The sequence below is a fragment of the Chinchilla lanigera genome, unplaced genomic scaffold (genome assembly GCF_000276665.1).
Source record: "Chinchilla lanigera isolate Chin_1 unplaced genomic scaffold, ChiLan1.0 scaffold00058, whole genome shotgun sequence".
In the NCBI taxonomy this organism is placed as follows: domain Eukaryota; kingdom Metazoa; phylum Chordata; class Mammalia; order Rodentia; family Chinchillidae; genus Chinchilla; species Chinchilla lanigera.
In genome coordinates this window covers 10,438,001-10,453,590 of record NW_004955459.1, presented here as the reverse complement: position 1 = coordinate 10,453,590, position 15,590 = coordinate 10,438,001, and the positions used below count along the sequence as shown (strand labels likewise).

Genomic DNA, 15,590 nt, shown 5'->3' with positions numbered 1-15,590 from the left:
GCTCTGACAACACAGCGGGAGTCGTCGTTCACAGAGTACAGGCAGAGTGCCCAGAGGGTGGTGTTTTCTCGGTTTCTTTACACTTCCTCTCATAAGCTTGTCAACCGCCTTTGCTGAGGCCCTAGATTCATCTTTAATATTTCCTCTGGTAAGCGGGCTTAACTTCCCCCACCCCTCCACCCCCTGCTGTAGTCTTTTCTCAAAAAACGCACAGGAGTCGTCCTGTTTTGAGAGGTGGGGACCAGCCTGCTAAAAGGAGAGTCATATTTTCTGAGAGAAGCACTGCCCTGGCAGAAGAAAACCACCAGCGCTTCCCAGGGCTTCTCAGAGGGCACCCTGACTTCCGGGAGCTCAGCTACCTGAGCGAGTTGGGAGATGGTGGTCCCACCAAAGGGGCTGACACACTCCGCCCTGTGCTTGCTGTGCTGCCGATGTGTTGCCGCGTGTCGCCAGGCCAGAGGGCCTGGTGCTGGCTGTCCACGTGGGAAGATGGGGATGGGTTTACAGTCTTGTAGAGCCATCCAACTGCTTCCCCACTTACGCAGCCTGGAGCTCAGCAGGGGACCCCAGAGCCCTGAGGGGGTCATTGGTTGCAACCCCAGGCAGGTACCCACAGCAGGTACTTCCTGGGCGCTCACAGAGCTGCTGGACAGCAGCCTCTGTGGGTTTCCCCTGCCCGCCACCAGTCCAGCCAAAGCCGTGTGCCCCAGCAGAAACAGACAAGCAGGTGGGAAGCGAGGGGCTGGGGGCTTCCAGTTAAAAGTGTTGAGGGTGAGTGTCTGTGTGTGTCTTTGTGGGGTTTTGGTTTTGATCTTTTTCCTATTTTTTATTAGAATGTATTTTCATTATGATTACATTCCTTGTGGAGAGCTGGTTCTTTTTTTTCATTCCCTTTCCCCTCTTTCCATCTCTTGATCCTCTTGTCATTTAAATAAAATCTGTCTCTCTACTTCCTATTACCCCTTTTATTTTGCTCTTTATTTATATTTTGAGTTTCTCATATAAGAGACACTGTGCAGTATTTAAACGTGGGTCTAATTTATTTCACTTAACATTCTGTTCTCAGTGTGCATCCATTTTCTTGGAAACAACTCGTTTATCCTTCTTTATAGCCAAGTAGCGCTCCATTGTGTGTAAATACCATCCTTTCTTTATCCATTCATCTGTTGAAGGACATATAGGCTGCTTCTAAGACTTATCTATTTTGCTGCTATAAACATGGGTATGCAAGTATCACTATAGTATGTCTTTCCATCTTTCAGGAAGATACTAGAAGGGGAATAACTGATTCAAATGGAACTTCTTGTGTGTCTTTGTGTATTTTGAGCCAATGATGGGGCAGACTGAGTGACCAGAGTGCCAGGGGCCTGCCCACCTAGAGGGGACATGGCCAGCAGAGCTGGCCCATCTCACTGAGGAGTTCCAAGCTGTACAGTGTCTCTCTGTTGTCCTATGATCCGGGGACCAGAAAACCATATGGTACAGTCATGCTTGGAAGGTCTGTATTTCCTGTCAACTTCCCTGACTCCTTACTTTCAGCCAGTGTGACCCTTCTGGCTGGCTCTCCCCCAGGCAGATAGACGTGTGGGAGCCTAGAGAAGCCCGTGGACTTGGTCTTTGCCTTGGCTTCCTCATCTGTGTAGATTGGGTTAATAATGACCCCTCCTGGGCTGGCTGCGAGGTGAAATGGGTCAGTAACACCCAAGCAGCACTTCACACATAGCCAGGCGCTTGTCGGATGTCAGGTGGGACATAATAGGCAGCTCTGGCTGACTGTTTCTTTCAGCACTGGCTCACCACATCCCAAGGGTTCCAGCCGAGACACACTGCTGATGCTGTTCCTTCTGTCCGTGCCAGGTCTTGGCCAACAAGAGCCACCTCTGGGTAGAGGAGGAAGTCTGGCGCATGGAGATATACCTCTCACTGGGAGTGCTGGCCCTCGGTACGCTGTCCCTGCTGGCCATCGCCTCATTACCATCCATTGCAAACTCGCTCAACTGGAGAGAGTTCAGCTTCGTGCAGGTAAAGCAGACATCCCCAGAGCATGTGAACAAAGCGAGGGGCCGCCTACCTGTCTCATGCAAGCGCCTTCCTCTCCCCAAATTGCCTTGGCTTGAATCATGGGCACAGCAAGGCCACTGCTTGGATGCTGGGCTTCCCATCCGCAGTGTCCTCTCAGCTTCCTGGTGAAGAGCTACTGCACAGGCTCGTTTCCTGACATCAGGGAAGCCAGACAAAGGCACATAGAAAGATAGAGGAGAGCTCTGGACCCTCACCAGGCACGCTCAATTTCTATCATCCTTGAGTTTTCCCAACAGATTCCATTGTGTGCTGTTACCTGACAGATTTGTGGTCTAGATGGGAGTCAGTGAGCTCTGAGTGGCTTGGGCCACCACCTGCACCCCCTTCTCAACCTGGTGCTCATGTTGCCTTTAGCGCTTGATGCTTGCGGGGTGGATGAGAGGTGAGCATTAGGATCATTGTATAAGGGATGAGGCAGCATTTTCCAGCGGACATCATTCCTGGAGAAATATCCACGAGGGCTGGGGCTGGGCGTGTGGCTCAGTGGGGGTGCAGGTACCTAGTATGACAAGGCCCGTGTTCTACCCCCAGCACCACGAAGGAATAAAAAAGGAGGTATGTCCTGCTTCCCCCTAAAAGGTTCCAGGAACATCTACACCATCCAAACCTGTGTTCACCAGACTCATTAGGCATTGGTGCCTCCCCGTCCTGAGCTCTCGGATGACAGCCATCAACACTCTCCTGTGGCACATTCTGGGAAATGCTGGCAGTGGCCCAGAGGTCTCTGTGCACTTCCTCTTGCAGTAAACATTTACTGAGTACTTGCTGCATGCCAGGCGCCTCACTAGGTCTGGAATCTGAGAGGGCACAGGACAGGCAGAGCCTTGTTTCAATTGTAATGGAAATAACTGGGATGGGGACATTTCTGACCCTTCTTCGGCACCTCCCACTGTCCCCTGCACCAAGCACGAGGCCAGTGTTGGCGGATTAACTCATCCCTTCCTGTGGAAGAGGCTGACTAATGCTGGATGCCGCCTCGGATTGTATCAGGGCAGAGAACAGCCATCGTCTCCACCCCCACTGTCAACAGAAATCTGTCGAGTGTCTTCTGTGTGCCGCATGGACTCAGAGGGACGGTGACAGCACACTGCTTTTATGTAATCCAGATTAATTATTCGTGACTGGGGACCCTTAGCGTACCACAGAACAAAACGGGCTTGGTTGTTTTTCTAAGTGTGCCTATGACTCTCACGGGCTCTGCTCGTCTCAGAAAGTCCCCAGAGGAGGGCTCAGGCTGGCACATGCTGGCATAAGAAGGTGAGGGAAAGGCGTTTTACTGATCTGCCGCTAATCCCCCCGTGCCTCACACCCAAATCTAGGATTTTCCTGTTCCCGCCTGGAGTATCCGGGGTGCACAGTTTGTCCACAATTAAAGCAGACTGCAGGCAACTCCCTCACCAGAAAGTTGCTCCCTTAAGCAGTGTAGATTACATGCCTGGCTCTGGCTGCTGCAGAAAGCCTGTGGATTTGATTTTGTTAGAAAATGGCCTGGGACCCCAGCAGCTGGGCTCTGCTTTGCATATTGAAGAGCGCAATGAAAACGTGGAAGTCGTTTTGCCACTGCAGGAGCTGGGTGGGGGAGTGGATGGGTGAGAGGATGGGATTTTATTTGTGGAAATTAAATGCTTGCACTCCATCCACAAAAGCTAGCTTTGTCTCTCAAGAAAATCAATATGGAAGAGCCACTGCCAGGTCCCCGGACTATGTGTGAAAGAAAAATAGCATTTTGCTGTTATTCTTAGGGGGTCTGGCCACACTCTATTATCCTTGACTAAGCTGCCACCCACCTATTTCTTGTTTTGCTTTGCTTTGGTGGTGGGGGTTGTTGTTGTTTGTTTCTTTGAGTCAGGGTCTCACTATGTAACCCAGGCTGACCTCAAATTCACAGTTATTCTCCTGCCTTAGCCTCCTGAGTGCTGGGATTACAGGCCTGTGCCACCACACCCAGCTTGTTTTGCTTTTTGAGACAAAGTCTTGCTATAATCCCAGCACTTGGGAGGCTGAGGCAGGGAGTTCAAGGCCAGCCTGGGCTAAATAAGTGAGTTCAAGGGCAGCCTACACTACATAGCATGACCTTGTCTCAAAAAACAAACAAACAAAAAACATCAAAGAAAACATCAAAGTTCTTTGCATGATGTACAGATAGATGTGTTAACTCCATTGATTTAATAGTTGAATATACATATGTGCTAGAGCTGGCAGTGTACTGGGCACTAACATGCACTTCTTATCATGAGCCTCCATCAGCAAGGTCTGAAGCCACAGAGCACTCCTGGAAGGATACAGGTGCCCAGGCCTGCCTCCCACCTATGGACTCAGATGTTCAGAGATGGCTCTAGGACTCTGGGTGACCCCCAGGGACACACACTGCTTTGCATGGTGCCCTCTGGTGGCACACTGGAGGCAGTGCAGTAGAGCTGGGTCAGCCCCTAGATCTCATTTATGGGCTCTGCACCATTTGATTTGTTCCTCGGCCTCCCAGGACCACTGTTTCCTGCCCGCGCCTGTGTTCTCCCATGTAGTCATTGAAACGAGGTAGAACACTGGACCCATGAACCCAGGAATGGCTGTATGTTTTCTTCCTGAGTGGTACCAGGGATTGAACCCACAGCCTCCCTACATGCTAGACAAGTGCTCTACCACAGAGCTGCCTCCCCAGGCGATAATTTCTGAGGGAAGATACAACCTTCTGTGAAGTTAGCATGGCCAGTGAGGAGCTATCCGGCCCCTACTTCCCCTCCCCCACCATGCATGGCCACACTGCCCCGGGGCCTAGAAACTGGTTGTTAAGGGCCTGGAATGAACCCTGGGTCTGTCATATTTTGTTTGCAATGTGTTGATTCCACAAAAAGGTGACTTATGCTTCCATTTATCCTTTTGTGTCCAAGGCTGTTTTCAGAGTTTTAACTCTTAGTTTGGGGCGGGGTGGGGGGGTGGTTGTTGTTGTTTTGTTTTGTTTTTGGTGTTTTTCGTGTTTTTGGTGTTTGGCTTTGGCTTTGGCTATGCTAACTGTTTGCATTTCAGCCAGTTAAACATCATTAAACTGCAAAACCTGGGAGTAGCTGGCCCACACAGAAAGCTGGGATTCAGCTCTTAGCACCTAAATTCTGTCCCAGCGATACAGGAACATTCAGTGACCTTGTTCCCTCCAGCCTCTCGCCTGAAGTAATGACAGAGCAGCCTGACCCCAGCTTGGTGAGCGATTGTCAGTGCCCCTCGCGCCATTATAATTGAGCACCAGCAGGAGCCACCCACGACCTGGCTGTTCCTTTTTTGCTAACAAGCTTCCGTATAATAAAAATGGCCCTAGTTTGAGGGGTTATTAATTGCCCCATGACAATCCCTCCTCTTCGTTTTGGTTCCTTTCGGCAATACTGGGATTTTTAAATTGTTCCCACGGAGAGAGAGTTTCAGGAATCATTGAGGCTTCCCACCAGGATTGGGAAGTCAAAGGGCTTTGTTATTGGCTGGTCTTTGGCTGTGTGGCCTTGCTGTGCACCATTAGCTGGAGGCTGGGGCTTCTGCACTCCATACCTTGAAGTTTTGGAAGGCAAAGGATACAAATGTATGAGCGGGAGGATCTGGCTGACTCCAGAGCAGAGTGCGTCCACGTCTTCCCACTGTAGGGCTGCACGTGTCCATCTGTCACTCTCTAAATGAGGGGCTGGGGACAGTGGCCCACATGGGTCACACTGGAGCCATAGCACGTGTCCCCTACGGGAGACGCTAAGGCCTCAGTGGGGCTACCGTCCTAGACCTGGGTGGGTTCCCATTGCTGTGCATCTGGGAAAGCCCATGACACAACATGTGGGAACCAAAAGGCCCTCAGTGGGTGTTTGTCTAAAGAGCAGACAGGTGCAAGTCCTCCCTAACCAAACAGCTGGGCATAGAGACCTGTGTGGACTTTTCAACCTCAGACTAGAAGGGCGTGGGTGATAAGCGTTTCCAAAATTAGTGGTTTAGTCCTGGCTGCTCATTAGCATCATCTGCTGAACTCTGAAAAACAACAGATGCCTGAGCCCCACCCCAAGCTGATTTAATCTGAATTTCCAGGCATGGGGCTTGGGCACTCATATTTTTCCAAGCTCCCCAAGTAATTTTAACATGTAGCTGAGGTTTGAAACCAGTCTCAGACTGAGCAATTCTCAGGGATTAAAGGTACTTTGCAGCCATCTCAGCAGCTCCAGAACTCACCAAGGAGTAGGAAGATCACTAGCCGGGGCTGGACACCTGCCTAGAGAATGTCAATTGGCTGTTCAAGGCTTGTTCTCTATGGTCAGCACTTGGGGTCTTTTTAAAACAAATCCCACCCCCACCAAACTTCCATGCTGAGAAATTAGAATTTAGAAAAATTGGTATGGCTCAGAAGTTGCAGGTTCGTTTTGTTTTGTATTATTTGCCGTACTGAAGTTGAACCAAAGGCCTTTGAACTGAAGTACATCCCCAGTCCTCCTCTTTTTATTTTGAGACAGAATCTCACTAAGTCACTAGCCCAATACAGGCTCCTGCCTCAGCCTCCCAGAGTCCTGGGAGTACAGATGTGTGCCACCATGCCTGGCTCAGAGTTGGAAGTTTTGACAAACACTTCTGAGAGTGACAAGGGTTTGGTTCCATGTGACTTGCAGTCAGGGAAGCTTCCATTTGGGGATATGGCATTAAAATGTCATATAAATGAATTGTAGGGAATATCACAGAGTCAACCACGGCTTCCCAAATGGCCACACTGAGAAAGTCATTAAGAATGAAATGAGAGGGGCTGGGGATTTAGCTCAGCGGCAAAAGCGCCTGCCTGGCAAGCGCAAGGTCGTGAGTTCGGTTCCCAGTACCGGAGAAAAACCAAAAAAAAGAATGAAATGAGATCATTGAAGCGGACACAAAGCCAAGAACAATCGGAGATGGCCAAGAAGGACAGAGACTAAAGGAAGGAGAGCTTGTTTTATTGGGGTATTTTATTTGGGGCAAAACTGTACCTGCAAGGCTGTGAAACTATAGTGTATAACCATTAGAAAATGCTTATTATTATATCTAGCAAAAGCATCACAAGCAATTCTTCTGACTGGTAGTCTTTCATTCTCCAGAGTTCATGGTCCTGGTGTTTGTACAAGTGCAGGTACCACAGAATACTCCCTCCTTTCCAGGAAGTAGCTTAAACAAGACAATGCTGAATCAGCTTCATTCATTCATTCATTCATTCATTTTTACTTACTTATTCTGCAGCGGTGGGAATTGAATCCAGAGCCTTGCATATGCTGGGCAGGTGCTCTACCACTGAGCTATATTCCTAGCCACCCAGTCCCATTTAGAAAGGTGTCTGAGGAGAGCACAGACAGACAGCCTCTCTCAGCTGGACTCCTTGGTTGATACTGACACAGTGCTAGGAATGTAGGTGACCCAGTTGTAGCCTTTATAGAAATCTCCAAGCCAATCTATAAAGACCATACTGAGGTATCAGCTTACCGCAACATTTAAAGTAAACCTCTGCAGCATCTCCTTGGAGAAAATGTATATGTGTCCGTTGCTTGACGAGTCACTGTTATTTTCATTTCTGATATCATAAATACAGGTCTCTCTCACCCCAGATCTTCAGTAACTCCAGTGCTCACAGAATACAGTTGAAGCTGCCAGAGCTGCTCCTCCCCTCCCATTCAGCTCAGATTCCCAGCGCCCTCTGCTCCGGTCCTGCACTCTCTGAAGCTGGCTTTTGGAAGCATTTGCTTCCCACAGAGGCTGATCAAGTAGGGTCATGGCAGTCAGAACTAGCACCAGCGATAGAATCTGCCTCTCCCCTTTGTGGTCCATGAGGCTGCTTGCGGGCAAAAGAGGCTGGAGTTGTCTGAGCAGCCCTTCCAGGGTATTTCACAGTGCAGCTCAGGTACAAAGTCCTGTTTGGAGCAAAGACAGAGGAGTTGCTCTTCTCGGGCAGTGACTCACAAAAGCCTCCTATGCCTCAGGCGTGTGGAGCCCGACCGTAACAAAGCCCAGGCCTTTCCACTCAGAGTTGCTAGTGCTCTTTCCCCCCACAGTCATGCATCCCTGTCCAGGCAGAGGGCAGGCCTGGTGGTGGGGATAGGCACCCATCTGGGGCACATATAACTCAGTGTGACATGGCAGAGAGTGTCCACTGGGTGTGGTGGGCTTCTGTGTGGTGCCAGGTTACCCAGACTTGGAGCCACTCATGTGTTGGGGCTAAGTCCACGTGCCAAGTGTGAGTTAGTTACTTTGTGTTTCTCTTTAAGTCAATATAAAATCAGTTTCCTTTTCTGCTCCACCTTTTGCTTTCACAGGCCACCCAGTACCTGTGAAATTGTGATTTGGGTACGCCAGCAGATATATTACTTTAACCTACATAAAAGTATACACAAAATTAGTAAAATGCTTTTGAACCCTGAACAAAATTCCATCTAAATTCATCCAACAGCCACACGAGCTGCTGGGGAAAAAAGCATCACTATTCGATGTGCAAGAGTAGATCCTTATGCACCTTCAGTACAGAAATATGATTCTCATTTTTTTGCTAGGGATCATGAGGCTCTGAGAGTTCCAGAGCAGTATGCAGAATGATAGGGCTGGGGTTCGAATCTGAATCTCACCTGTCCCCCTCACCCAGGCAGCAGAAGGCCCCTATCTGACCTTGCTCGGCCTCACTCCGGCCTTCTTTTCTTCCGCAGTCCACACTGGGCTTTGTAGCCCTGGTACTGAGCACGCTGCACACGCTCACCTACGGCTGGACCCGCGCCTTTGAGGAGAGCCGCTACAAGTTCTACCTGCCGCCCACCTTCACACTCACGCTGCTGGTGCCCTGCGTCATCATCCTGGCCAAGGGCCTGTTCCTGCTGCCCTGCATCAGCCGCAGACTCGCTAAGATCCGAAGAGGCTGGGAGAAAGATGGCGCGGTCAAGTTCATGCTGCCAACTGACTCTGTCCTTACAGAAAAAACGAGCCACGTGTAAGGCGCCTGTGCCCAGCGCCTTAAACCAGGTGCAGGCAGCTCAGCCCCCTGAGTCACTATCAGTTTTCTTTTCTGGATGGTGCAGAGCAGAGTAAGTGTGCACACATGGGTGGTTCAAGGTGGTCCTGGTATGAAAATGTGTCCAGTAATAGTCAGAATGACACACACATACATGCAATTGGTATGTACATATATTTCATATATATATAAAGCAGAACCTGAGGTTATACTTACTTACCTAAAAGTTGGGTGCCTGAGATTCCAACTTGTAGATTTAAAAGCAAGTGCCAGATGTTAGACAGCGGAGCGTGCTATTGTGACCTTTGCAGAGATACACACACACTTTTTGCCCAGAACAGGCTTGTGGACCCTGGTGAGTACCGTCCTTTATCTACCTCCTCCACTTCCCTTTGGCTACTTTCCCAAGGCTCCAGGCACCCACAGAGTTGTGACTAAGTGGTGGCAAAGCTGATAGCTCTGCCTGCAGCCCACCTAGGCCCCCAGGACTGAAGAGACACCAGTGCACAGGGGCCGGAGAACTAGCTCTTCCAGTCCTCTGAGTGGGGAGCGGTGTAGGGCGTGAACCTGGGGTCTGTGCCGGGAGACACTGAAGGCCGGGCTTTTTCCAGGTAGAGTTTTTTCCAGATGAGAGTTAGGGACTGAAGCTGTTTCACCTGATCCTCACTGAGCTGGGGAGATTCCTCCCACACCCCTGAAAGTGAGGAATCACCACAAAGCCTGCAAATGGATCCTCCTGCGTGGGTGTGAAGTCACCTCCTCCTGGAGCCGCTAATGAACCTGCTTTCGAGAACAAGTGTAATTGCTCTCCCTCCATTAGGTTGGTGGTGAGAACTGCTTAAGCCGCTGTGCCTTCTCACCTTTTCCCTGTTACTCTGGATGTTTTCCCAGAAGCTGGAGAGTAGACCTCTTACCCATCAGCCCAGGGGAGGGCACACAGTCATGCTCACTGGGCCTCACAGCTGCACCCTTTCTTGGCCCTGATGGGGCTGAGGGCTGTCTTCACTAGGTTGGCCTTGTGGAAAGATCTCAGGGTAACAGGGACCCCTTCAGGTATCCTGTGCTGCCTCAGACCACCCAGAAAACAACATGGACTCCAAGCTCCTCCCACTGGGATACAGCAGCCTCCCCCTTACCCAGTGTTGCCTTCCTCGGTTTCAGATACCCAAAATCAACTGCAGTCTTGAAAATATCAGTATTTGTCCTGACTCTTTCAAGAGAGACACCTTGTCCACGTATTTTATTATCGTATATTGCTACAACTGGCCTATTTTACTACTTACTAGTCTCCTATGTCTAATTCATTAATTAACCCTTATCATAGGTCTGTATGTTTAGGAAACCTAGAGCATATACAGTGGGAGTTCAGTAGTACTCACAGTTTTGGGCCGCCAATGGGGATCTTGAATAGGGACGGATGAAGCGGGAGATGGCCACGTTACATTTCACACAGCTAGGAGGGACTTTTCTGCCAAAGGTACAAATGGAAAACACTACTGGCCCAAAGCACAAGAGGCCAGACCACAACCAGGGCCACAGGACATCTGTCTTCAGTCCCATGACACCCGTCACTGATTAATATTGAAAGTGGATAAGCAGCTACCTATCCTCAGGCCAAGACCTCAAACCCCCACACAACCAGGGTGATCTGCTACCAAAAATTCACCTGCAAATATGTAGGTCCCTGTGGGGCTCTTCCTGGGCCAGCAGGCGTCCTCTGATAGAACAGGGTGCTGAGCAAAGGCCAGCCAGAGAGTGGGGAAAAGGAGATGCCTTGCTGGCCCCAGGAGCACTCCATGCACTTGTGTCTCCTGAGAGACTTGGGCTCCCTCAGAGAAAGGAGGAAGCCCAGTGCAGAGCCTCTCATTAGGCCCGTGACTGATGGGGAAAGGCCATCCGGTTCCTGCAGGTGTTTCCAGCTGCCACTCCCAGCTGGGTGGCAGGTGCTTATCTTGAGGCATAAATTGGCCCTGATGGGAGCGCCAGCCATGGGCCATGAGAGACTCACTGAAAGGAAGAAAGGGGGTAGCTACTTCAGCATTTTTTCAGAGGTCCCATGGATTCCCTGCTAATGGAAGGAACAGGGAAACCCCCCTCCAGAGATCCCGACCCCAGTGGGTGTTGGCTCCTGTCTTCTCCAGCTTTCCCTGCCCAGGGATGGTTCCTTTTACCAAAGACGCCAACACAGAGCAAAGGCCAGGGTACTTCCTCCCTTCCCCACCCACCCCCTGCTGAAAGTGTTCATCCGGGCAGCAGTGATTCTAAGGCAGGTGGCGAGAGGGAATGGGTGGAGCACAAGATCTGTCATCTGCCAACCGAACAATCTTCTCATGAAAGGCAGGTGGGCTGTGCGCTTGGCCCTAACCCCGTGTCTCCTGCTGCTCCTCCCTACCTCACCAGGCAGCTGGCAACAGCATCCTCAAGATGGAGAGTCACTCGCTGCAGCCTGGCAAAGTCTACTTGCCTCTGGGTACAAAAGTGCCTCAACCCACATACTCTGGGAATCCTAAATGCCACAGTCTGAAGTTGGCTTGTAAACATCTATGCTGTTGAAAGAATCTGTGTGTTTTATTCTTACCTTGTAGAACTTGTCCAAGAAGCAGCAAAAATAAACACCTAACCTGCCATAAACTTCAGGCTTTCATGTATGGTGTGTGGATCACGTGCCCGAGGGTTCTTTGCCTTCTGACGGAGCTAGCTCTCAGTTGAGTAGCACATAAAGTGCTAGGAAGTGATCTCTGCCAGGTCCAGCCACTGAGGAAGGGCAGACACGCAGACACAGTGACAGGCCAGTGGGAGAAATGGGCGGAATCAGGAGACTCAGGCTGAGTTGGAGATGACACAAGTAGCCCAGGCCAGTGAGGCAGCACAGGAGGCTCTGGGGGTGCTCCGAAGGCTAAGGCTGAGTAGTTAAGGACAGTGGGGCTCCTCACCCCATAATGTGCCTCTGAGGCTCATGACTGTGTGGTTCAGATGCACGCTGTGATGCACAAGCCTGGGAGGAGGCCCCAGATTGTTCATCTCTGACAAGCTCCTGGGTGACACTAATGGAGATGACCCTTGGACACTGAGGAAGCAGGACTCGGTTGGCTCTTTTGTTTCTGCTGTGCTGTAGTCTGTGGCACACAAACCAGCACACACACGGGTCTTGGCCCCTTCCCCTTCCCCAAGTCCCCGTCTCGCTGTGGCCAGCTGTTCTTGTGCACTGAGCTGTTCCCATGAAGGCAGAGTGAGAAGGACCCTGGCCTCAGATGCACAGCCTTGCACTGTGTGCCACATGGACAACACCCCTGGGATGCAGCCCTGGGTCCATCAGGAGACCACTTCCCTGCCATTGCAGCCAAGCTTTCCACAGAGGCACCAGATGCTCTTAGTTGGATGCAGGAAAATAAGAAAACCTATGGCAGTCTAGTGGCTAAAAACTGTTTCTAGAAAGAGAACAATAACCGAAAGAGGGCTTTGCCATTATGGGTCCATTGTAAGAGCTTTCCATAGAAAGACCTGTGGCCAGGAAATAACTGGGAGAAAATGTTCAGAGTGAGAAAAATCTTGGGCTTCAGGGTTCACTTTCCTATTCTCTGTCCTCCCACACTTAATGCTAGAAGCGTGAAGCTCATAAACATAATAAAATCAATGGGAAATACCCCTACTCAGCCCCACGTAAGAACTCAGGAGAGATCAAAATAACTCATCAGGAGTTTTTGGTCAGCTGTTTGGAAAACTGAATGTTTTCCAAAAGCAGTGCAGTTGGCCCCGGGTAGAGCAGCTCTTTGCGGCTGGGTCACTTCCTGGTCTCTGGACAAGAGGAAGTTGGCACCAACAGAGCAGAAATCCTCAGTCCCATCAGACCAGCACCAACCTCTGCCTAACAAATACACTGAAAATCACTGTTTACTCATCGTAAATAAAATTTAGAAATAATATAACATATCTGCATATATGTTTTCTCAAAGGGTTTTAATTGAAACATAAAGACAAAGATTAAATTATTAAATCTATTAATCTATTAATAGTAATAATAATATATTAAATAATGAAGTTGAGGTTAAGATAAATACAGTGATATTCAAGTAAACAGTATTAACCAGCCTAGTGAACTGCCTCCCTCTCCCCACACCCCTGGCTGCCATAATGTCTGCAGGTTTGTTCTCCCTTGACATAGGTGCAAAACCAACAGACCTAGCTAATCATGGACTAAAACCTTTCAAACTCTGAGCCAAAATAAACCTTGCCTCCTTATAGATTGACTATTTCAGGTATTTTGTCACAGTGACAACTGATTAATACAACCCTCTTGCTTTATAACTGATATTTTGGGATAAATGCTAAAGCCCTGTGTGTGTGTTGACTGTAAGTGCATGAAACTATGTTAAAAGTTATATAGAAGTAGAGCAAAAGCTAGGAAGTGTTGAGTACATCTGGCAACATGGAAACTTAGTGGTGAGAAAGTCAGTGTATTGTTAGGGGTAAAATCCAGATTGGAGATGAGTAAGAAGAGATGGAGACAAGAATCCTGGGCAACTCTTTTGCGACCAGGCTAAACAGAGAAGAGTGGAAGGGTAGTAACTGGAAGCGGGAGGGAGAGACAAAGAAGGGTTGACTATTCTTCCCTGGCTCTGAACATGTTTTAAACGTTTCTGGAAAAGAATAAGAGGAACAGCAGTGGATGAAGGCATAATACAGAAAAAGACCATGTTACTCAGCTTTCTTCCCTGTGACAAAAATCCCTGAGAAAAATCAACATAAAGGAGGAAAGGTTTCTTTCCACTCACAGTTGCAGTGGTTGCAGGCCCTGGTTCACAGGCTCCATTTCTTTTATGTCCGTGTAGAAGCAGGAACATCATGGAAGAAGGCATGGTGGAGGAAAACTGCTCAGCCTATGGCAGACAGGAAGCAGAGAGGGTGAGAGAGCCAGGAGGAAGGGGACAGGGACTAGATGTAGTCCCAAAAGGCACACCATCATGATCCACTCCCTTCAACCAGACCCCATCTCCTGCTTCCATAACCTGCCATAATGCCATCCAATTATGATCGCATCAACAGGTTCATCTGCACATGAAGTCAGAGCCCTCATGATTCAATCACTTTCCAAGAGTCCGTCAGGAGCCAAATCTTCAACACAGTGAGCCTTTGGGGGAACACACCCTATCCAAACCCTACCGGACAGACAAAGAATGAGCATGAACCAGGGTCCGAGTGGGTATAGGAGAAGCTGAGGTCCAGAACAGGACACTTACAGTGCAGGTGGGGGAGCTTTTCCATTAAAACTTAGGAGAGAAGGAGAAAAGGAAAGGTGCCAATGAGGGTTTTATCTTTGATAAAACAGCCCCTTCTGTATCCTTCATGAAGAATACTGCCATCTGCCGAGGATGACAGGGAAGGAAGAGGGTTGGGCTTTGAGACTGGAAAGGAATGAGAAGGTTAAAATTAATTGTTGGAGAAGATGAAAAGGCATCTGATAAGAAAAACATACAAGGGCTTTAAAAAACTTAGTTATAATTTTTTTGGGGGGGTCTACTTGTCTTTCCCGGGAAGAGTGCAAGTGGGTTTTGTTCAGTGAAATTCTGTTTACCCCCCAGATTTCTAAAATAAACCCAGATAGATTTTCTTGGCTCAGTTTGATCTCTAATAGTTACTCAGAAATACTTTGGCTTCAGTTTTGGTTCTTTTCTGTTCAGAAATGAACAGTCACAAATGGAACCTGGGATGAGCCAAGCAACCAGAACATCACCACTGCCAACCGCCCATGGAGGGTATAGGCAGCCTCTGTCTAATGAGTATCGATTTCATTTATTGAGCTAGAAACCTAGCTTATTTCTATAATTCCCATCCTATGCAGAGCCTACCCTTGAAAATATAATTTTAGTGAACAGGGAACACTCTCCACCAGAGAATTCATTAGGGCTTCCACTTCCTAAAGGGTCTTCCTCCTACAAAACAACTAGGTCTTACACAAAAGACATACTTTTTAAGGCACTGTTGTACTCTCACGGGGTAAGGGAAGTCAGCAGGGCAGAAAATAAATGGGAACACACAAGTAAACAAACAGCTCTCCTTGGCTCCTGGCAGAAGTAAATTCAAGTCCTTTCTAGTGGAAAATAACCTCAGTTCATACCAATTGAATAGGAGCTTTATACCCACAATTAATAAACCACAGATGAGAATCAGCAGAAACTACCTCCAAAGACGTAAAAGAATAGTACCGTCAAACATAGGATAGTGACATACTAAAAATCTAAAGAATTAAAAAATAGAGTCTCAAAAAATAAGCAATAAGGTGCTAGGAAGGACCAGGCCCAAAGAAATAAACAGAACTTTCAGAAATGAAAAACTGTTGGAAGTGGTGGATTTAACAGAATACTGAAGGAAATTAGTGAATTCTTAGCAGAGCTGAATAAATTACTCAGAAGGCAGAAAAGGGTAAATGGATAGAGAATATTAAAGCAAAGTTAAACGGCATAGCAGATATAAGACTTTTAAAAAGTCTAGCACACTGATAACTGGACTTTCAGGAGGAAAGAATGGCAGAGAGGCAAATTTT

General features: G+C 48.6%; 1 protein-coding gene across 2 annotated transcripts in view; it reads left to right on the top strand.

Annotated features, from left to right (window-relative positions):
• Positions 1-11,685, top strand: part of Steap3 (STEAP family member 3, metalloreductase) — a 43,330-nt gene extending 31,645 nt beyond the window's left edge. For both annotated transcript variants that reach the window (XM_005397680.2, XM_005397681.2), the window contains exons 4-5: positions 1,858-2,022; positions 8,751-11,685. In XM_005397680.2, coding sequence (XP_005397737.1) covers positions 1,858-2,022; positions 8,751-9,032 — 447 coding nt within the window. In that variant the 3' untranslated portion in view covers positions 9,033-11,685. The remainder of the gene's footprint in view (positions 1-1,857; positions 2,023-8,750) is intronic.
• The last annotated feature ends 3,905 nt before the right edge of the window (positions 11,686-15,590 follow it).